Source organism: Tachyglossus aculeatus, chromosome 5 (genome assembly GCF_015852505.1).
Source record: "Tachyglossus aculeatus isolate mTacAcu1 chromosome 5, mTacAcu1.pri, whole genome shotgun sequence".
Taxonomy (NCBI): domain Eukaryota; kingdom Metazoa; phylum Chordata; class Mammalia; order Monotremata; family Tachyglossidae; genus Tachyglossus; species Tachyglossus aculeatus.
Genome location: NC_052070.1, coordinates 81,288,882 through 81,312,325, shown reverse-complemented (window position 1 = coordinate 81,312,325; position 23,444 = coordinate 81,288,882). Strand labels below are relative to the sequence as shown.

Genomic DNA, 23,444 nt, shown 5'->3' with positions numbered 1-23,444 from the left:
AGTCATCCCAGCCTGGTGTACTCACTTGCAGAAAACAGGATTCTCTTGGGCTCCCCCTTCCCTTCTGTCCAGATGTGTTATTCTGAGCTACTCAGGGTTAATGGTTCCTCCCGAGGAATCAGCCCTCCAAATCTCACTTCTCCCTTCAGGATAAGGAACAGATGTCGGGCCCCAGCTTGTAGTCCCTCGCTTAAAAGCAGAAATTGGAAGATCAAGTTGTCCAGAACCACAGAGGGGCCCCTGGGCAGGGCCCGTGCTGACTGAGCACAATTGGATGATTTAACTCCCCCGGGTCCGGGATGGTTTGGTAGAGAAGGCTGAAGACGGTTGTGATCCTAGAAGTTTTACCCACCCTCCTCTGAGGTGCCTCCGCTGTCTCAACCCCATACCCCCCACCCTCGCCCGCTTCCCCACTCCCCCGCCCCCGATGGTCTGTGTGGCATGTGGCTTATTGAGGGTTAGGGCTGTGGTTGCAGCACAAGAGGAATTGAGGTGGCTTCCACCCCAGCTGAGGAGTTTTCATGTCTCTCTCTGGTCTTGGGGTGTGGGGGACTCTTAGGATCAGTACTGCTGCCCCAACATGTCACACCGTATGTGCCAGAGCTGACAGCATCAGAGTTATGGCCCGTATTCCTGTCCTGCTCCACTGGAGCATCCGTGTATTTTTTTGAGTCACATAGTCATCCTGCTGCTGTGTTCATCTCTTAATGAGGGAACTCTTGTTGATTCAAGGGCCGATTACTCAAGTTTTGGATTGTTCAGGCTCCAGGTTTCTTCCCTTATTCTGACCAATCTCCTGCTCAGTGGCATCTCTTCCCAACAATGGGCAGGGAAAATAAAAGCTGCTACATAAACCTGGCCATTTGGCTACTTAATAGCAGCACTGATTAAAAGTTTCATGAGGGAGGGGAAGGAAACTATTGGCTAGGTTTGGGTTTTGGAAAACCAGTGGATTTTAATTATCCATGCTATAACTGTTCCTCATTGCCAGAGATAATCTTGAGTTAAATTGTTGCTACCAGCTGATTTGGCATTATTGTTTTATGCCATTCCTCCTGCAAAGGTCTCTGGGTCCTAATCAAAGATAAGTTCCTTGTGACTGCTCAGAAACGCTTTCCTCTCCATCCAAGTGGCTACTATGCTGATCCAGGCACTTATCATATCCCATCTTGACTGCTGCATCAGCCTCCTCACTGACCTCCATGCCTCCTGTCTCTCCCTATTCCAGCCCTTATTTCCCTCTGGTTCCCAGATTATTTTTCTTAAAAAAAAAGCCAAGTCTATGACTCCCCACTCCTCATGTACCTCCAGTGGTTGCCCACCCACCTCCACATCGAACAGAAACTACTTACTGTCAACTTTAAAGCACTCAATCAGCTTGCTTCCTCCTACCTGATGTCACTGATCTCCCACTACAACCCAGCCCCCACACTTCGCTCCTCTAACACCAACCTACTCACTATACCTCGGTCTTGTCTATCTCATCGCCAGCCCCTTGCCCACATCCTCCCTCTGGCTTGGAACTCTCACCTCCTGCATATTAATCAAGGGTATTTATTGCACACTTACTGTGTACTAAGCAGTGAGAGTGTGGGAGAGTACAACAGAGTTGGTAGACATGTTCCCTGCCCACAAGGAGCTTACAGACTTGACAGCAGATCACCCCTCTCCCGACCTTCAAAGCCTTACTAAGATCATATCCCCTTGTCTAGCAGCATAACCTAGTAAAAAGAGCATGGGACCAGAAGTCAGAGGACCTGGGTTTTAATCCTGGCTCAGCCACGTGTCTGCTGTGTGACCTTAGCTAAGTCACTTAATTTTTCTGTGTCTCAGTTCCCTTCTCTTTAAAATGGGGATTCAACACCTGTTCTCCTCACTACTTAGACTGTGAACCCCATGTGGGACCTGATTATCTTGAATCTTCCCCAGAGCTCAATACTGCTTGGCAAAAAGTAAGCACTTAACAAATACTACAGTTGTTATTATTTCCTCCAAGAAGCCTCATTTCCCCTACTCCCACTCCCTTCTGCATCGCTTTTGCACTTGGATTTGTACCCTTTATTCACCCCAACCTTAGCCCCACAGCACTTATGTAATATATCTTTAATTTATTTTAGTATCTGTCTCCCTTTCTAGACTGTAAGCTCCTTGTGAGAAGGGAATATGTCTACCAACTCTGTTGTATTGTGGTTGTATAGAGTGCTCTGCACACAATAAGTATTTGCAAATAGTAAGTGCCCAGTAAATATCATTGATTGATACTTCTGGCCACCCTGAGCACTTTGGTATATAGGAATTCAAGTACTCTTGGCTTATTCACTTAAATACCAAGAAGCAGCATGGTCTAATGGAAAGATGACAGGCCTGGAAATCAGAGGAACTGGATTCTAATTCCGGGTCTCCCATATTCCGGCTGTGTGACTTTGGACAAGTCACTTAACCTCTCTGTGCCTCAGGTTTGACTTTGGTACATTGGGGATTACATAGCAGTTCTCCTTCCCCCTTCCTATGTGGGACTGGGACTGTGACCAACCTGATTATCTTGTATCTACCCCATCAGTTAGTATAGTGCTTAGCACCAAGTAAGCACTTACAAATGTCACAGTTATTATTACTATCTACTCTTGTTTTTTCTAACAGAGTTCTTTCCTGGTTCTCTTCATTCTCTGGCTAGCTATTCCTCTTCCTCACATCCCCAAATTATGGAGGTTCCTCAAGGCTCTGTTCTTAGTTCCCTGATCTTCTCAATTTACCTTCACTTTCTTGGGGAGCGCCCATGGTTTTATATTAATATTTACATGATATAAATGTAATGTAGATATCTGTCTCCCTGTTTAGACTGTAAGCTCCTTGTGGGCAGGGAGCATGTCTACCGACTTTGTAGAGTGCACTGCTCACAATAAGCACTCAGTAAATGCCTGTAATTGATAAAGTGAGGTTATAAAGATCATAAAGTGAGGTTATAAAGGTCAACTTCACAATTCAAATGTAATTGGAGTTTTAAATGGAATGATCATCTCCACTGGAGAATTTGATTAAAATGGCAATCTAACGTGTCTGGAAGACTGTCATCAGTAACCTTTATTGAGCACCTACTGTGTGCAGGCACTGTACTAAACACTTGGGGAATACAAAAGAAGTAAAAGACCCAGGTCCTGCCCTTAGGAAGCTTACAGTTTAATGGGAGATTCCCCTGCAACTACCCTGAACTCTTGGGAAAGCAGTCTTGGTCAGGATGGATTTTCCCTACTAAGGGCAGATTTATCATTGTGCCCCATAGTTGCACTTAATTTATTTCCATTCTTTATTTTTGAAAAAAATATTCTATCTTTCATATGTAAACAAATTTGGTTGCTTCTGAGCTTATTTCCAAGCTGCCACATTGGTCATTGTACTGTTGGTATTGTACTGTAGTATGTGTGGATACAGGGCAAAATTTATAAATGAACAGCAGAAGCAGCCTGGCCTAATGGAAAGACCATGGGCCTAGGAATCAGAAAAGCTGGATTCTAATCCCAGTTCTGCCACTGTGTGATCGTGGACAAGTCACTTAACTCATCTGTGCCTCAGTTCTCTCATCTGTAAAATGGGTTAAATCCTACTCCCTCCTACTTAGATTGAAAGCCCCATCTGGGGCAGGGTCTGGGTCCACTTGATTATCTTGTACCTGATTATCTTGCCCCCCATGGGACAACCTTATCACCTTGTCAACTCCCGAGCACTCAGAACAGTGCTTTGCACACAGTAAGTGCTTAATAAATGTCATTATTATTATTATTATTATTATTGTTATTATCTTGTACGTACTTCAGTGATTAGGTCAGTGCTTGGAACATAGTAAGTGCTTAACAAGTACCATTAGAAAAACAAACAAAAAACTGAAAAAAATAGCTACAGGCACCTTAGATTATTTATTTAAAAGCTTTTTAGTTTAGTTTTTTTTTTCTTGAAACATGCCCACTCCCTCCCCCTGCAAAAAATATGTCATACTAGATTGACTCCCCTCTCCACTAAGATTTCACATGGATTTAAACAATTTAGACTTCTGCCTAGGGATTTAGCACCTGTGGCAAAGTTCACCTTTATTTTATTACTTTTATTATTTTAATCTCATTTTGCTATTTATTGCTCTTTCTAGACTGTAAACTCGTTATGGGCAGGGGCCGTATCTGCTAATTCTGTTGTATTGTGCTCTCCCAAGCACTTATTACAGTGCTCTGCACATAGTATAAGCACTCAATAAATTCCATTGATTGAATGGTTGATTGCCGAGTTTTTTGTGCTCAGCACTATGCTAAACCCTGGGATAGATACAGGATAAGCAATTCAGACAAATAGAAAACAATTAAATAGCAAAAAACAAATTACAAACAGTTGTTGCAATGAAAAATTCATCAGCCAAAAATTAAGAACATTAGGCACAATAATGTAGTAGAAAGGGCCTGTCCTTAGGGTACTCATTGCCCCAGGCAAAGATCCTTGGTTATGAATGGCCATGATCTTTAAGGGCTTAAGCTTGCAGTAAGTGCTCAATAAATACCATTGATCATGCTCTTTCCAGAGTCTTAATGGTGGGGTTCCTATATTATAAACTACTTATTTATTCTTATTCATGTTTGTCTCCCCCTGTAGACTATAAGCTTGTTATGGGCAGGGAGCATCTCTGCTAATTCTGCATTCTCCCAAGCACTTATTACAGTGCTCTGCCTGTAGTAAGCGCTCAATAAATACCACTGATGATTGATAGGAAGGTTGGCTTCTGAGTGAGGGTGGGGCTACTGTCCCTCAGGGACTGGGTGTAAAGGGGAAGCCTTCCCCAAACCCCTCACCCCCATCCCTTGAACCCTGGAGTTCTCAGTGCTTAGTGAAGTGGTTCATAGCCCATCCATCTGTTTGGTTGCACTCATTGTGGAAGAGGGGTTGTTGATGGATTGTGGGGATTTGTACCATTTCCACTATTAGGGACTAGAGGGAAGGCCATGATTTTACCACCCATATGGTAAATATGTATACTTACAAGATTTCAGGCCCAGTAGCAAAGCACTCCGGGAGGGTTCTCCAGCCCCTTCATTTTCCCTAGAGAGAATTGGGATGGTCAGACTAACCTGGCAGCCTCAATAATAACTACGGCATTTGGTACGGTTTACAATGGGCCAAGCACTGTACTAAGCACTGGGGTATATACAGGATAATCAGGTTGGACACAGTCTCTGTCTCTCATGGGGCTCATAGTTCAAGGGGAAGGAGGATTTAAGGGGAAGGAGGACAGGTATTTAATCTCCATTACACAAATGAGGAAACTGAGGGTGTAGGGGGTTACTCAAGGGTCAGTTCTTGGTCCCCTTCTGTTCTCCATCTATACTCACTCCCTTGGTGAACTCATTCACTTCCACAGCTTCAGCTATCATCTCTACGCTGATGACACCCAAATCTACATCTCCACCCCTGTTCTCTCTCCCTCCTCCCAGGCTCATATCTCCTCCTGCCTTCAAGACCTCTCCATCTGGATGTCTGCCTACCATCTAAAATTCAACATGTCCAAGACTGAGCTCCTTATCTTCCTCCCAAACCCTGTTGACTCCCTTATTTTCCCATCATTCTAGAAGGCACTACCATCCTTCCCATCTCACAAGCCCGCAACCTTAGTGTCATCCTTGACTCCGCTCTCTCATTCTCCCAACACATCCAATCTGTCACCAAAACCTGCTGGTCTCACCTCCACAACGTCGCCAAGATCCACCCTTTCCTCTCCATCCAAACCACTACCTTGCTGGTTCAATCTCTCATCCTATCCTGACTGGATTACTGCATCAGCCTCCTTTCTGATCTCCCACCCTCCTGTCTCGCCCAGCTTCAGTCTATACTTCACTCTGCTGCCCGGATTATCTTTGTACAGAAGCGCTCTGGGCATGTCACTCCCCTCCTCAAAAATCTCCAGTGGTTGCCTGTCAACCTTCAAATCAAGCAAAAGCTCCTCACTCTCGGCTTCAAGGCTCTCCATCACCTCACCCCCTCCTACCTCACCTCCCTTCTCTCCTTCTACAGCCCAGCCCACACAGTCCGCTCCTCTGCCTCACTGTGCCTTGTTCTCACCTGTCCTGCTGTCGACCCCGGGCCCATGTCCTGCCTCTGGGTTGGAATGTCCTCCCTCCACACATCCACCAAACTAGCTCTCTTCTTCCCTTCAAAGCCCTACTGAGAGCTCACCTCCTGCAGGAAGCCTTCCCAGACTGAGTCCTCCCCTTTTTCCTCTCCTCCTCCCCGGCCCATCACTCCCCCGCCCTACCCCCTTTCCCTCCCCACAGCACTTGTATATATTTGTACATATTTATTACTGTATGTATTTTATTTGTACATATTTATTACTCTATTTTATTAATGATGTGTATATAGCTATGATTCTATTTATTCTGATGGTATTGACACCTGTCTACTTGTTTTGTTTGGCTGTCTGTCTCCCCCTTCTAGACTGTGAGCCCGTTGTTGGGTAGGGACAGTCTCTATATGTTCCCGATTTGTACTTCCCAAGCGCTTAGTGCAGTGCCCTGCACACAGTAAGTGCTCAAATATGATTGAATGAATGAATGAATGAAGAAATTAAGTGACTTGTCCAAGGTCACAGAGCAGGCAAATGGCAGTGCTGGGATTAGAACCTAGCTCCTCTGACTTCCAGTTTTCACTAGGCCAAAGTGTTTCAAGTTGATCTACTGTAGATTGAGTAGAAATGCCCAGCAAAAATACCAATTTGGCAAAGCAGACAAGAGCATGTGGCTGGGTGTCAGAAGCCTGGGTTCTGGCTTTGGCACTGCTCTATGGAGCCACACTTCTGCTTTCTGGGTCTCAAATTCTCCCTTGGTAAAATGGGAAGAACATTCTCTGCCTCTCAAGGACATCATGAGGGTAAGTGAGATCATGTCTAGAGAGCTAGAGAAACACAAGGTGTTTTTATAGAAGGTTCCCTCTGTCCGTCTGTGCTGCCCTTAGCACGAATTTACCATAATGGGAAAGGCTGGCTGTCCAAGGTCCAACAACATCCTCCTGCTTCCTCGTCATCTGCAAGGATGCTGGGAAGGCCCATCCCCAGGGCTTGACAGGTCCCTTGGAAGAGAAACCATCTCTGTGGCACTGTCACTCGGCCACCTTGGCAGCGGAGGCCTTGCTGTTCATCTTCTAGTCCAGATAATTGAAGTGGACGCACAGCTGGCAGTTTGGGTCTGGTTACTTGAAGCCTGGAGCCATCAGTCCTCAGTCTTTGTTGGGGATAATCTGAGTGGTTGGATCATGGGGTCTTTCTTTTGGGGGTGAATCCTTCAGGGTGTCACTCCAGGAGAGGGGCACAGGGAGAAGTGGGGCAGTACCTTTAACCCAGAGCTGGTGGGCAGTGTCAGGTGGCCGTCAGCTGCTGTTTTCTTTTGCTTGTCAAATAGAAGGGTGTGTGTGTGTGTTTATACCAAACTGATGTTGTGCTCTGCGCTTTCTCGAGGCTTCTTCCCAAACCTGTTTTCTGTCCCTAACCTGAGGTTTCCTGCGTCTGGTGATGAGGCTTTAGACTTTGGAGCTCCTGGAATTCTTCTGTCAGTTTCCAGAGGGATGAACTGATTGCAATTGGACATTTTTGTCTCCTGGCAAGAGATGGGGAAGTGGGTTGGGGAAGGGAGGTGCGGCAGGAAGGGGTGCCGGAGGGAATTAAGCAGTAGAAATCTGATCAGCTAATGTCTGTTATGATTGTGTGTGGGTTTATGTAAGAAATGTTTCTATTCCTGAGTCCCCCCACCCCTACCCCCTTGGTTCTCCGGATTCAAGACAAAAACTCCAGCGTCGTCAGGCCACTTTGGAAGAGGGCTGTGGAGAAGACCCAGGCCCATCTTTTCCACTCTGGTAGTCAGAACTCTCTGGTTTCTGAGGCCTGCTAGCAGGCTGCTGCACTTGGCCATCTCCTAGGCCCCTCATTATTATTATTATTATTATTATTATTATTATTATTATTATTATTATTATTATTATTATTATTATTTATTACCATTTCACTATCTGAGAGCTGACATCGAGGGTCATGCAATGAAGAAAGAAGACTCAGGTGGCCCCAAGCATCAATCAATGATATTTAAGCCTCCATGATTCCTCAGGGGAAACTGGATCAAATCACTGCAACAGCCACTAGCAACTGAGTTGCCCTATCTTGGGTCTGAGTGTACCTCCAGCAAATTTCCCATCACTGCTTCTGCTCCAGAAGCTCCCTGAGGGAGATAGCCATTGTGAGCTTGCTGATGATTCTTTTTCGCCTTCACCACCCCAAGGGGTAATCCACCCTCCTGAGGTAATCCCAAAATCAGAAGAGGGTTCCAGTAGAGAATATTCTGGGGAGACCAAGACCAATTAGCAAAGACAAGATGGCAGCTGGAGACCTCTCCCATCAATGCAGTGAGCACCCAGGTCTTTCACATCCCTAGGAGTCACCCCCCTAAGATAAACAATTTAGTTATGTGCTAAGTGGAAAAGTAACCCCTGAAAACAATGTGTACAGAAATGTCCCAATAGTCCCAAATTCATGACATGCCCTGTGTCTTTGAAGGGCAGCAGCAGTGGGGATGGAAGATCAATGTTGCTTAGTAATGTGCTACTTGAAAAGTGTCCTGGTTCAGGTAGTTACGGGGAGGAGACCTGTAGAATGGACCAGTTGTTAAGGTTACATCTTTGGTGCTTAGTGCCGGCTGGTCAGAAAGCAGGTTTTATTCTCCAACAACAGTTGGCCTGCAGAGTTTATGGAAGCCGTGGGCTGGAAACACCAGAGCAGCAAATACCAAGCTTGGCCTCCTACTCTGTCTCAATAGATTGTAAGCTCCTCACTAGATTATAAGATCCTTGTTGGCAGGGATCGATCAATCAGTTGTATTTATTGAGCACTTACTGTGTGCAGTGCCCTGTACTAAGTGCTTGGGAGAGTACATTATAACAGAGTTGGTAGATACGTTCCCTGTCCAAAGGGGTCGTAGCTAACAACTGAATTGTACTCTCTTAAATTTAAAACAGTGTTCTGCACCCAGAAAGTGCTCAATAAATACCATGGATTGATTTGATTATGGGATCCCAGCCTAGTCACTGCATCTCCTGGAGCATCATTTTCATTATCTACAAAACAGGGGTAATGGCCAGGCATGTAAGTGTATGGATTTTGTGTTCAGAGACAGGATTTACAGGTTCTGCTGTAAAGGAATTACATTGCAATCCTATATGAACAAACTTCTGAAAGTCAGCTCAACTAAAGAACTAAGGAGTAGATAGATGGGTGGATTGGATGGGTGAAAAGCTACCTAGTATGGCCACAACAGCAGGAAAGGAAAGGAAAAGTGAGAAGGATGAGGTGAAATATACTTTGCCTGTGGGTTTCTTGTTGACTAACTGTATCTTATGAAATCTTTTTCAGAACCTGGCAATTGGGGCAGGAGCTGTTGGATCTTTACAGCTGACCTATATTTCAAAGGTAAAGTAGCTTGAAGCTTTGGGAATGACTGACCTCTAAGTTGATTTCGTATCTATTTGTGAGGAAGGGTCAGGCCCTCTGTGAGAGGCAGGAGTTGAGGGCCCCAACTCCTTACTAAAATTTCTCCTTACTTCAAAGCATTGCTAGGTTTTATCTAGCAAATTCTTCCTCTCTAAACATGGAATTTGGGCTCAAATGTTAGGTGGCCATGTTCCTGGGTTGATTCTAGGCCCCAGCATCTAGGCCCCAGGGATTGGTATTAGAGGAAGCAGAAAAACGCTAACCCTCCACGTCTCCTCCCCATTGTGAACCATCTTCAGCCAACAGTACTGAGGAGCAGTATGGCTTAGTGGAAAGAGCACAAGCCCAGAAGTCAGAGGACCTGGATTCTAATTCGTGATCCACCACTTTTCAGCTGTGTCAGACCTAGGCCAAATCACTTAACTTCCCTCTATCCCAGTTACCTCTTTTGTAGAACAGGGATTAAATCCTACTCCCTCCAGTTCAGACTATGAATCCCATGTGGAACAGGGACTGTGATCTGATTCTCTTATATCTATCCCAGTGCTTAGTACAGTGCTTGGCACCTGGTAATTGCTTAACAAGTACCATTTTTAAAAAATTGTTCCCCAAAGCTTTGGTGGTCTGTGTTGGACTCCTGGCCTGGAAATCATACCACCTTTAGGTATGGGACCAATGGGAAGGTGGTCTAGGAAGCCCTCCAGTTCCTAACAGGGAAAAATCCAGCAGGGGGGGAGAAAACATACTTCATAGTTTCCTGAACTGAGAAAGAGGGGAAAAGAGCATTTGCCTACTAAAATAGCCAAGAACCACTTCTCGTAAAGCATGAATTAGAAGGGTCCTGATGGTGATTCAGCAGGCCAGTCAATCAATTAATGGTATTTATTGAGCACTTACAATGTGCAAAACACTATACCAAGCTTTTGAGAGAGTACAATACCACAGAATTAACAGATACAGTCCCTGTCCATTACAAGCTTACAGTCTAGAGGGGGAGACAGATGTTGCAGCACTGTCTTTTCATAATCACCTATAGGGGCTTATTGTGAAGGCTGGGTGGAGCCTGCCAGAAGATTCAGAGAGATCATCATCATCATCATCAATCATATTTATTGAGCGCTTACTATGTGCAGAGCACTGTACTAAGCGCTTGGGAAGTACAAATTGGCAACATATAGAGAGAGATGCAATGGAGAGGCACAGCTAAATGACCTGCAGGAGAGGCAGACAGACTAGTGGGTTGATAATCTCCTCTAATTCAGCCAGAGGGCAGAACCACAGTACCTGCTCTGCATTGGGGCCTGTGAGGGTTTAGTGAAGACCAGAAGCTGCTGCCGTTGCTCTTAACTGCTGCTCACAGCCACAACCCCAGCCATGCCCTGTGATGGGTACCCGCATGATCCTCCAACCAATCAGCGATGCACTGAGCTTCTCTTGGCTCAGGACAGGGGATTTCACAGTCCCTTCAGAAAGAGGAACTGTTCAAGCAGAAGAAAATGCTTCCAGACACCTTGCCGAAGCTGGGATCTCCCATAGTTCTGTCTAAAGAGGTGGCCTCTGAGAGGTTTCTGATTTTTCTCACCCTACTACTGGCCCCAGGCTGAACTGTGGTTTGGTGCTGATAGTGGGTTTCTGTGCTGCTTGGCCTTATCCACTCCTGAAGTGAACTGTAGAAGTCTTCCTGGTTAGATGTTGCTCTGAAGGAAAGAGCTATTGCTCAAGGTTGGCTTTGAAAGCGAGACTTAAATCATAAAGAGAGCTGGCCATGCAGGAAGAGTGTCAAACTGGACTCCGAAGGGGAGGGCAGGTCTTTACTCTGCAGGGAGGCAGGCAGATGGTGAGGCAGGAAAGTCAGGGAGGCAGGTGAGAAAGGCCAGGAGGCAGGCGGGAAAAGCAGGGAGGCAGGGAGATGAGCTGATGACTCTGGGTTCAAAAGTAGAAAGGAAAGTGCAGGCCAGAGTGAGAAAGATTAGAGGGAAGAGATAATGATGTAGGGTGGGGAGAGAAGGCCATGAAAATGTTTCTTAGCTAGCACTGCGTCTGCAATTTGTGCCCGCTTTGTGGCTAGAAATGCAGCTCCCTTAGCCACAGGGTGGACAGGGAGTCTCCTCTGGCCTGATGGCCCCAGGGCTGTGGCTGCATTGGATACTGTCCGGGGAAGGTTTGGAGCTGGGGGAGGGGCCCTCCTAATGGGGACCTCTAAAACCCACTGGCGCTTGTTGGAAAAAACCACACTGCTCTCTGTTCCTGATGAGTCATGGTTTATAAATGAGGCCCGGGTGAGATGGTGTGGAAGGGTTTGGGCTTCCCTGATTTGGAAGCTGCCTCATTTATAAAGGATGTGCTTTTCAGACCTACTGGCAGTGGGTCCGGGACAGCCTAAGGCTTGGGTTACATAGAGTCTTTAACTACCAGGCACCCCAGGACCGGAATACAGAGGTTGGTTGGAGAAAATCGGCTTAGGGCATTAGAGAGGGAGTCTCTTGGACTGTCTGGGGCTCAGGACATGGAGCTGCATTAGTCTCTCTCCAGAGAGATCCTTTCTCCATTCTCCTTCTGGTCTTCCCCGACCTTGCCTACAGTCATAAAGAACGGAGAAGCTGGGAAACCCCTCCCTAATGGTCCTTTTGTTTAGGGTCAGCCCTTATCCTTGCTTCTTTCCCCCTACAGTCCAGACCGTGTATTTTGTTCCTCTAATATCAATCCACTCACTGTGCCTTCCACTCGTCTATCTCGTCGTAGACCCCCATCTTTCACACCCTCCCTCTAGCGTGGTACTCCCTGCCCCTCCACATCTGGTAGACTACCACTCTCCCAATCTTCAAAACCCTTCTAAAATCACATCTCCAGGAAGTTTTTGTAATGGGCGTCAGAAGGTCATGAGTTCTAACCCTGACTCTGCCACTTGACTGCTGTGTGACCTTGGGCAAGTCACTTAACTTCTCTGTGCCTGTTACCTCATCTGTAAAATGGGGATTTAGACTGTGAGCCCCATGTGGGACAGGAACTGTGTCCAACCTGCTTACCCTTTATCTACCCAATGCTTAGAGCAGTGCCTGGCACATAGTAAGTCTTTAACAAACACCGTAATTATTATTATAATTATTGTTCATCCCCCCCCACGCTATTTCCTTTCATCTCCTTAATGCTTTGGTACGCACCGACAATCCCATCAGCACTTCTTCAGTGCATATCCTTATACTAAATTGCCTCCCCACTATTGTAATTTATTTTAATGTCTGCCTCTCCTGCTAGATTGTAAAATTCTTTTTTATTTTACTGGAATTTAAGTGCTTACTCTGTGGGCAGGGAATATGTCTGCCAACTCTGTTGTACTTCCCCAAATGCTTAGTACAGTGCTCTGTATGTAGTAAGTGCTCAATCAATACCATTGATGATAATGATGATGATGATGTGTCAGGCACTATACTAAGCCCTTGGGTAGATACAACCTAATAAGGTTGGACACAGTCCATGTCCCACATGGGGCTCACAGTCTTAATTCCCATTTTACAGATGCGGTAACTGAGGCACAAACAAGTGAAGTGGCTTTCCCAAGGTCACACGGCAGACAAATGGTACATCTGGAATTAGAACCCAAGTCCTCTGGCTCTCAGGCCCATGCTCTTTCCACTAGGCCATGCTGCTTCTCAAGGGCTGGAATCCTGTCTACCAACTCAACTCTATTGTACTCTCCCAAGTGCTTAGTACAGTGCTCTGTACACAGCAAGTGTTCAGTAAATATCATTGATAGACCTTTCTTAAACAATTATCTAGCTCCATTGTACAGTTCTTTGTCTCTTAACACTTTCATCTGTCCTGTTCACAACCTGCTTTTCAGAGTGCCCTGCCAGGAAGGTAAAATGACTTTTTTAGGGTCTCGAAGTTAATCATTTTCGAGCCTGAGGTTAGAACTACTGAACCAGAGTTCCTTCCTGGTGTTTTCTTATGATCTGTGGCATCTGTGCTGTAAGGGCTCCCCCATCCTGCCAGGGTTGTAGAGGGTGGACCTGGCTTGGCAGTGACCCTACAGTTGAAGCCAGCAGGTTCGTTACCTCATGTGGTCTCGTGTCTGATCAGATATGAGCAAGTTCCCGCAGCCAGTTCAGCAGTTGTGCGGCTCCCCGTGCGTCACGCTGCAGGTGACCTCCCCGTCCAGACCGCTCTGCTTGCGTGTTCACAGGATGTGCCTGCCAACCGCTGCCCTGCAAATTATTGCTCTGGAGCTGGCTCACAGTGATATATTCTGCCCCAGCTACTGGGCCTTCCTCCAGCCCCCAGACCCTCAATGCAGGCTGCAAAATTATACCGTGTCCCTCCCCACCAACCACAACAAGACTTCCCGTTCCTCACTCTGTCTGAATGAGGCTACAGTGCTCTGAGCACTTTACCCATACTCATTGGCTTGGGTAGAAAGAGATGGAGATGAGTACCTTAAATATGGATGCCACTACCTTGATAAAACTATTCTTTAGCGATCAATCAGTGGTCTTTATTGAGCCTGTTGTTGGGTAGGGATTATCTCTGTTGCTGGACTATACTTTCCAAGTGCTTAGTACAGTGCTCTGCACACAGCACTTACTAAATACTATTGAATGAATGAATTGAGCCCTTACTGTGTGCAGAGACCTGTTCTAAGGGAGTTCAAGAGATAAGATCTCCTTGAGCCTCACAGAAGTCTCTGTGAAAGCAGCCCAGTAATTATCACCCCAACTTTATTGTTGGGAAAACTAAACCTGAGAGGTTAAGTGACTCTTCCAAAGAATAATAATCGTTTTTACTTATTAAACACTATGTGCCAGCACTGTGCTAGAAACCCAAGTTAGGTTAAACACAATCCCTATCCCAAGTGCAGCTCACATTCTAAGACAGAGGACAAGTATTTTATTCCCATTTTATAGATGAGGAAATGGAGGCACAAGGAAGTGAAGTGCTTAGTTAAGCACTTAGTACAGTGCTTTGCCCACAGTAAGTGCTTAATAAATGTGATTGAATGAACTTGCCTGAGGTCACACAGCAGGCAAGGGAGAGAGCGGGGATTAGAACCTGGGTCTCCTGACTTCTCAGTCCTGTGCTCTTTCCCCAAGGCTATGCTACCTCCCTGCAAAGCTGAAAGTGGACTCCAGTTCCTTAAGCTCCCAGTTTAGCGTTTTATCTTTGAATGGAGGTAGAATTCAGTAAGAAACATGGAAAAGGAGATCTTCTTTGCTAGGTCACCACTCTCCCCACCTTCAAAGCTTATTAAGGACATATCTACTCCAACAGACCTTCTCCGATTAAGCCCTTTTTTCTCCCTCTCCTTTCTGCATCATCTAAGCACTTGGATCAGTACCCTTTGGACACTTGGTATTCACCCCACCCTGAGGCCCATAGTACTTATGTACATATCCGTAACATATTAATTTATATTAACATCTGTCTCCTCCTGTAGACCGTAAACTCACTGTGGGCAGGAAATGGTATACCAACTCTGTTGTATTGTACTCTCCCAAGTGCGTAGTATAGTGCTTTGCACACAGTAAACATTCAGTAAATACCATTGGTAGACTGATTGATTGATCTTAATCCTCTCCATCCCATCTGGTAGTAACATATGGTAATCTTCACAACATAATTTTAGGAGATAAATAGGGAGAAGCTAGAATGCAGCTTGCTATTAGGATCAGGTCTCAAAAATCTGGAGGGATTGATGTGAGCCAGGTGTAGACTCTTCCCATATGAGAGCTCTTCCTTCTGAACATATGTCTCCATCATGAATGTGGCACATACAGAATCTCTCCATAGGGCTAATGCAACTGGAAACCTGGGTATCAAGTGAGCACCTTTCATTCATTTAGTCATATTTATTGAGGATTTACTGTGTGCACAGCACTGGGCTAAGCTCTTGGGAGAGTACAGTACAACAATAAACAGACACATTCTCTGCCCATAATGAGTTTACAGTCTAGAGACCTTAGTAGGGAGTGTGGCATGGGATGGCACAAGGGGCGGGACTGGGGTTCCGAATCATTCGGTTGTCATTTTTGTCCCAGCATCTGTTTGAGGCTTTTGGAGATGAGGAGTAGGTTGAGAGAATTTGTAATTGTAAGAGGGGGAGGGAGGGCAACACAGATAAATGTGTGTGGAAGCCAATGCTAATTTAGCTGGCCAAACTGACATTTTGTGGAGTCGAATGAGTTTTGAAAGCCGTTGACAAGCTGGATGTGTACATTTGCCAGTGCACATCAATATATAAATGAATGTTTGTGTGTGTGTGTGTGTGTCCCTCTCTTCCCTTTAGGTGAGTATAGCTACACCGAAACAGAAACCAAAAACTCCGTTTTGCTTCGGTAAGTACTTTGCCTGGGGAAAGGGTTTCTAACCGTTTCTAACAGCCCTCATAACTGCTTCTAACTCTGCCTAGTTACAGTCTGACGGCCACATGAGAAAAGACCGCGTGCTCGTATGTGTGTGGGTGGGTGTGCAGGCACATATGGGTAAATTTTCATGAGACTCATGAGACATGCTGTAGCAGCTGGGGAAGGTAGAAAGTGACTGCTTGTCACTTTGGAGCTCTTGGCTACTCCCACACCTGGAACAACTACTGCTCTTCAGTTGCCGCTGCCATTGCCTTAGCTGCTTGCCCATATGTGCCTTGGGAACAGCTACTTTCAGCTGTGCTTGATTCATTCCCCCACACCCCTGGGCACTGCTGCCCACTGTTCTCTCAGCTGAGCAGGAGAGGCTATGCTGAGGGGTGTAGAGGAGGGCATTCAAGGCAGTGAAGAAATATGTCACTTCCTCCCACACACACATCCCTTGTAGGAGGCGGGGAGGTGGAAGGGCCCTCGCCGGCCCCCTCCTCCTTCTCCGTCCCATCCTACCCCAAGGACCTGAAACCATGTTAGATGGCATGCTTGTTATCCCTTTGCCACAGCAGTGCTGAAAGAAACTATGAGGAAAATACCCGTTCGATAAAAGGCTATGGTGGCCTTCTGTGTTAAGCTGTTCAGAGAGTCCAGGTACTGGTTACCATAGCAAGTTCTTGGCAGGAGAAGAATGAGGGGCCTCTCAAGCTGGGATGAGGGTCTCTTTCTTACCCAGGGAATCTCAGGGGTTCTGTGGGACAGTCAGAGCTGGACGATTATTATGTCTTTGTGTGTGTTTGTACGTGCACCACAGAAATCAAGCAAGCCAAACCTCTAACTTGTGAGTGATTGGCTTGGGTTAAGCTCCCCTAAGGGTGCTCTTGAGCAGTGCTGAATTTGTACTGAGACCTGAAACCCTACAAAACGGTCTCTTCTCCCGGGAGGGGCAAGGTTTGCGATCAGGAGGCCAAGGTGGTGAGGTGTTGATGAGCAGAAACACTGTTACTTCTCACACCTACCTCAGGGCCTCTGTGACTCCTTGCTGATTCTGAGGCTTCTGGCTTGCCGTTAACTCAGCCGGTAGCCCTCTCATGGGTAAAAGATTCAGGTTTCTCCCCAGAGCTTCTAGATCTCTACCATCAGGTCTGGGAGGAGTGCTTCAGTAAGCCCCGGCACATGCTGAGCACTGCTCTCCAGTTTTAATGATGGCCATAAGGGCCAGTGCTCAGGTGTTTGGGTAATGATGAGCGCTGATCTGAGACTCCCTCTCTCCCTCTGCAGTTATCAATGCCCGCTCCCAGCGGTTCTTCCTTCAGGCCAATGACAAAGATGACTTAAAGGATTGGGTTGAGGCCCTAAACCAAGCCAGCAAGATCACGGTGCGTATGGATCTCTCCCCAGCCTCTCCAGCCCCGTCCCCTCCCAAGAGGGAGCCCCTTCCTTAAAATGGGGTTCTCTCCCCATTTCTGTCAAGATGGAGAGCCGTGGGAAGAGGCGTCAACCTAGGCAGGGGCTTTTCTAGTTGGCTGCTGCTTCTCCAGTCTCTGTCCACTTCCCCTTGTATCTCAGTGGGTGCAGCACAAGTGGAGCCAAAAGTTAGAGACCGATCCAAGGCTGGACGAGGGAGCCCAACTAGGGGGATTCTCAGAGAATCCCCTCTGGAGCAGGATCACTGACGACTTCCCAGCTGGGTTCTGGCAGTCACAGTTTCAGATTCACACCCCGAGGCGGGTTGGGGAGTGGGGGGAATTGCCAGATCTCGGTTGTGTCCTTGCACACCACAGCGGTTGTAGTTAAGTCGGGGGAGAGTAGGAAATGGGAAAGAGGAGATAGAGAGGGAAGTTGAAATTCTGGACTCAGCAGGCAGCAGCCTGCCCACCCCTGGAGAGTTGTCTCACTTTCGTCTCAGAACAACGGAACTAGTTTGGGCTGGATCGAGTCGACATGTGCTTTTACTCCATGTGAAAGTGTCCTTGAACCAGTGCTGGGGCTTCCCCTTGAGGCAGTGGTGGCTCCTTTTTTTTCTTTGGCAAAGAGCCCATCTTTCTTCCGCCCTTCATCTTTAAAAGCCCAGGACTGTGCCCGGTGTTTGTTGGGTGAATGACTTATGAGGATTTTAAATATATTTTTATTTTTAGAGTATTTGTTAAGTGCTTTACTATGTGCCAGGCACAGCTAATCAGATTGGACACAGTCCATGTCCCACATGAGGCTCACAGTCTTCATCCCCATTTTACGGATGAAGTAGATGCACAGAGAAGTTAAGTGACTGGCCCAAGGCCACAGAGCAGACTGGTAGCAGAGCCTGGATTAGAACCCAGGTCCTTCTGATTCCTAGGCCCTTGCTTTATCCTCTAGTCATGCTGATTCTAGAGGGTTTGCCAATTCTCTACCCACTTGCCATCAAATTATGTTTATGCAAACTTGGACTAAATGAATTTCCTATTAGACACACAACAGAGGTCCAAGACTCTGTCTTCATTTTAAATTTATTACCAAATTTGCATGTGCACAAGTTGTATCCTAGATCCCTGGAAACTTCTCTCCCCAACTAGATCATAAATGCCTTGAGGGCAAGGACTGCGCCTTTTACCTCCATTGTATGTTCCCCAGGCATCTAGTAGAGTATTCTACTCTCACATATGTTCATATCTGTAATTTATTTATATTAATGTCTGTGGCCCCCTCTACACTGTAAGCCTGTTGTGGGCAGGGAACATGTCTACCACCTCTGTTATTGTACTCTCCCAAGCACTTAGTACAGTGCTCTGCACACAGTAAGCTCTCAAGAAATATGATTGATTGATTGATTGCTCTACACACATAACAAATACCATCGTTATTATTATTATTATAGCAGGTACTCAGTAAGGGCTGGTAATAACGGTAGTAAAACAGAAGGTACCTACTCAGCTGCCCTTACTGTATTGTTGTCCGAGAGTTCCATGGAGACGATCAGAGCTTTCTCCCCTAAACTAGGAATGTTCCTGGCATCTGAATTTGTTGTCCCTGGTGCTGAGAGTTGTTGGCAGATCACAGAAAGACCTAGAGTGGGGTGGTTTTACATGTGCAGAGAAGATCAGTGGAATTCCTAGGGTTTCTAAATGATTCAGAACTTGAACTTGGTCACTTCAAGCCTGTTCCCCCGTATGCTGAGCACCTCAGTAATGCCAGCTTGTTCATCCCTAAAGTCCTCTTGTGAGGGGCAGGAAGGTGGCAAGACTCATGATCTCCATATATTAGAAGGGAAAACCAAGTCCCAGAGCAAAGGAAGTGCTTGGCCAAGACTCTGGAGGGTCCTGAAAAGGAGCCAGACCCTCTAGCTTCCCTCTCGTTTCTAGAATTTTTCTAGATGCCATTCCACTCAGTCCCACTCCTCAATGTACTGTGGAGAAGTGGAGTCTACCATAGACTCTAAGAATCTAGAACAGGTGAACTAAGAAAGAAGGTCTTTGAGTCTTTATGATGAAAAAGTATAGCTGTTCTGCCAGGAGCATAGAATCTTAGGAAATGAGTTCTTAGTGGATCATAAATGTTCCCCAGAAGAGTTGGTAAATTATGCAGTGAAAGGAGCTTTAGGCTAAGCAGATGAGGCTGTTCCCCGGGACTCTCCCTTGGCAATGCTCCTAATTGCTCCCTCCATCCTTTCCCTCTCCTCCCACCCCTTGGGGACATTACTGTGGCCTGGGGGAGACAGGGAGGCCCAAGCCTGCCTGCTTTTGGCAAATGTAAGGCTGATCATAGAAGTTTCAGTGAACCTAGCAGCAGAGCTTCTGCCCAGAATCACACCCCTGTTTAATGTGGTTGGAATGTCTAGAGCCAACTCCTTTGGAATGAATGGGTGCAGGAGGTGGGCTTCCTATCCTTTCTGAAGAGTTCTGACTGGATCAGGAAGAACAGAGACCAAACTCCTGGTGAGGAAAGTGGCCTCTATTGTCACTTCGGAATTTTCCATCACCCAGGCTTGTCCTTCTCAGGCTCTGGATTTTGGGGACATGCATGCTCAGGCCCCTTGGATCTGGAGATGCTACCTCCTTCCTACAGGAATTAAAGAAGGAAAAAAACCCTATTCCCCTACCTGAGTCTACCCTGCTAAACTGGAAGATTTTTAAGGGCAGGGATCGTGTCTCCTAACTCTGCTGTTCTCTGTCTCAGGTCAAGTGTAAGAGCGCTTAATAAATATGGTTGATATAAATTGATCGGCTGAGAGTCAGCATGCCTAATGGAAACAATACAGGCCAGGGAGTCAGAGGACCTGTGTTCTAATTCTAGCTCTGCCAGTTGATTTCTTTGTGACCTTGGGCAAGTCATTTAACTTCTCTGTGCCTGTTTCCTAACTGTAAAATGAGGATTAGACCCTACTTCCACTTACTTAGACTCTGAGCCCCATGTCAGTTAGTCAATCACATTTAAGTACTTACTGTGTGTAGAGCACTGTACTGAATAATAATAATAATAATAATAATAATGGCATTTATTAAGCGCTTACTATGTGCAAAGCACTGTTCTAAGTGCTGGGGAGGTTACAAGGTGATCAGGTTGTCCCACAGGGGGCTCACAATCTTAATCCCCATTTTACAGATGAGGTAACTGAGGCACAGAGAAGTTAAGTGACTTGCCCAAAGTCACACATCTGACAATCAGTAGAGCTGGGATTTGAACCCATGACCTTGGACTCCAAAGCCCGTGCTCTTTCCACTGAGCCATGCTGCTTCTCTGCTGAACATTTGGGAGAGTAACAGACACATTCCCTTCCCACAACAAGCTTGTGGTCATTGTGGGCAGAGAATGTTGCTGTTGTTGTACTGTATTCTCTCAAGTGATTAGTACAGTGCTTAGCACCCGGAAAGCACTTAGTAAGTATAACTGAATGAAGTGTCCCATGTGGGACTGGGACTAGGTCCAACCTGATAAACTTTTATCTACCCCAGCTGTTAGAACAGTGCTTGACAGATAGTAAACACTTAGTAAGTACCATAATCATAAAAGTAATAATAATAATATAAAAACTCTTCCTGGGGCTCAGTGTGTCCACATTCAGAGTGAACCCTGGCTAAAATGTGGAATCCCAAGGCAATGCTCTTTGGAAACTCCACATATGTGAGAGTTGGGGGTGAGGGGAAGAGGAGCAGCATGGCCTAGTAGAAAGAGCACAGACCTGCATTCTGATCCCTGTTCTGCCACTTGCCTGATATGTGACCTTGGGCAAGTCGCAGCTTCTCTGTGGTTCCTTTTCCTCATTTGAAGAATGGGGATTAAATACCTGTTCTTCTTCCTACTTAGAATTACGGGACAGGCACTGGGTCCAACCTGCTTATCTTGTATTCACTGTAGTGCTTCCCGCATAGTAAGTGCTTAAAAGGCCACGATTATCATTATGATTGTTATTAGAGGGATCTTGTATGCCCCAAGAATTTCAGAGACTGGCAGTTCTGGTATTTGGCAGCTATGGCAGGGATGAGCTAATGTGGTGGCTGCAGGGATCTATCACTGCATCACTGGTGCCCCTTCCACTTTAAGCTCTCCTGGCAGCTGCCTGCGTTGCCTGTCCTGAAAGGGTGCTACTGACCACTGTCCACTTCCCTTTTTGTCTAGAAAGAATGGCATGAGGGTGGGTAGGTTTTTGATTTGATGCAGATCCAGAACTAGGAATTAGAAGTTCCAACTCCCAGATCATTTCCTTGGCTCTCCACTCCACATCACTCTGTACCTGTACTCACTGTGCCCTACCCTCCTCCAGGTGCCCAAGGGGGGGAGCCTGCCCCTGGCCACAGAACTTGCCAAGAGCCAGGCGGCTCCTCTGTCCCAGGACAAGAAGCCACAGGTGCCCTACAAGACTGAGATCATTGGGGGAGTCGTGGTGCAAACGCCCATTAACCAGGTGAGATGGAGAGGCAGGGCTCAAAGGGTAGAGGCAAAGAGTGAAGGGTAAAGGCATTACTAGATATTTTTACCCCCAGGGCAAATTTCCCCAGTTTGCACTCATTTTATAGAAGTGGGGCAGGGTGCTGTTTGGTGCTCCTCTATCTCTTTTCCTGAATGTGACACCTCAGAAGTGACCATATCATTGAGTTTACATGTTGACCTGCATAAAGTGACCTCAGATGTACTTGTAATGTTATGCTTCCGGGGCCTCTGAATGTATTAACACAATGGTTCCTGTTCCCTTTTCTGAATGGTACTGGGATAGCTGCTCTATCTACCCTGCTCAAGTGTTGCTTTTGTCCAAGGCCATGGAGAAATTTTCAGTGAGGTATCCATCACAAACGGCCTGAGGAAGGGAAGAAGGAGGCTGAAGCCCTTCAGGTTGATGGTGGTAGTAGTGATGGTGCTTATGAGAGGAGTCTGATCAGTAGGACCCCGATCTTCATTCCACCGACATATTCAATCTATTACTAAAGCTTGTTGGTTTAACTGTCACCAAATCACTAAAATCCACCCTTTCCTTTCCAGACTGCTACCACATTAATCAAGCACTTCTCCTATCCCGCCTTGATTACTGTATCAGCCTCCTTGCTGACCTCCCTGCCTCCTATCTCTCCCCACTCTGGTCCGTGCTTCACTCTGCTGCCTGGATCATTTTTCTACAAAAATCATCATCATCATCATCATCATCATCATCAATCGTATTTATTGAGCGCTTACTGTGTGCAAAGCACTGTACTAAGCACTTGGGAAGTACAAGTTGGCAACATATAGAGATGGTCCCTACCCAACAACAGGCTCACAGTCTTCCATCTTCGCACGAAACAGAAAGTCATTACTATCGACTTTAAATCACTCAATCCCTTTGCCCCCTCCTACCTCACCTCCCTACTCTCCTACTATAACCCAGCCCGCATACTTCACTCCTGAAATGGCAACCTACTCCCTGTACCACTGACCTCTCACTCATATCCCATCTCTGGCTTGGAACGCCCTCCCTCTTCATATTCGACAGATAATTACTCCCCCCACTTTAAAGCCTTAGTGAAGGCGCATTTCCTCCAAGAGACCTTCCCTGACTAAGCCCTCTTTTCCTTTCCTTCTACTTCCTTATGCATTGCCCTGATTTGCTCCCTTTATTCAACCCTCCTCGCAGCCCCACAGCACTTATGTACAGATCTGTGATTTATTTATATTAATGTCTGTCTCCCCTTCTAGACAGTGAAGCTCATTGTGGGCAGGCAATATGTCTGTTATATTGTACTGTTCCAAGCACTTAATACAGTGATCTGCACACAGTAAGCTCTCAGAAAATATGATTGATTGATTCCAGAGAAAGCAGAGAGAGCCATAGGTCTGCAAGGATTGGAGAGGAAAGAGAGAGGATTTAGATCCCGATTTAGGAATGAGGAGTTCCAACTCCCAGGCTCCCTGAGCCTGCATTCTACCCCACAGTACTCTGTGCCTGTGCTCACTGTGCTCATGGAGCAGTTTAGGTGGAGGATAGGTTTGGTTCATTGATGTTGTTCATGATGTGCTGCCTTGCTGAGACCAAGACAGGCATTGGTGTTCCTGGGTTCCTTTGAGCTTTTGGGCAGAGAGCAGTTCCCCAATATCTCTCACTCTCACTCTCCCCCGACCTTGTTCCCTCTCTACCTCTACCCCTTCCT

At 46.3% G+C, this 23,444-nt stretch overlaps 1 protein-coding gene across 2 annotated transcripts in view; it reads left to right on the top strand.

Annotated features, from left to right (window-relative positions):
* PLEKHA2 (pleckstrin homology domain containing A2) overlaps nt 1-23,444 on the top strand; it is a 70,043-nt gene that overhangs the window by 36,743 nt on the left and 9,856 nt on the right. For both annotated transcript variants that reach the window (XM_038746869.1, XM_038746868.1), the window contains exons 3-6: nt 9,425-9,481; nt 15,783-15,831; nt 17,131-17,228; nt 21,590-21,730. In XM_038746869.1, coding sequence (XP_038602797.1) covers nt 9,425-9,481; nt 15,783-15,831; nt 17,131-17,228; nt 21,590-21,730 — 345 coding nt within the window. The remainder of the gene's footprint in view (nt 1-9,424; nt 9,482-15,782; nt 15,832-17,130; nt 17,229-21,589; nt 21,731-23,444) is intronic.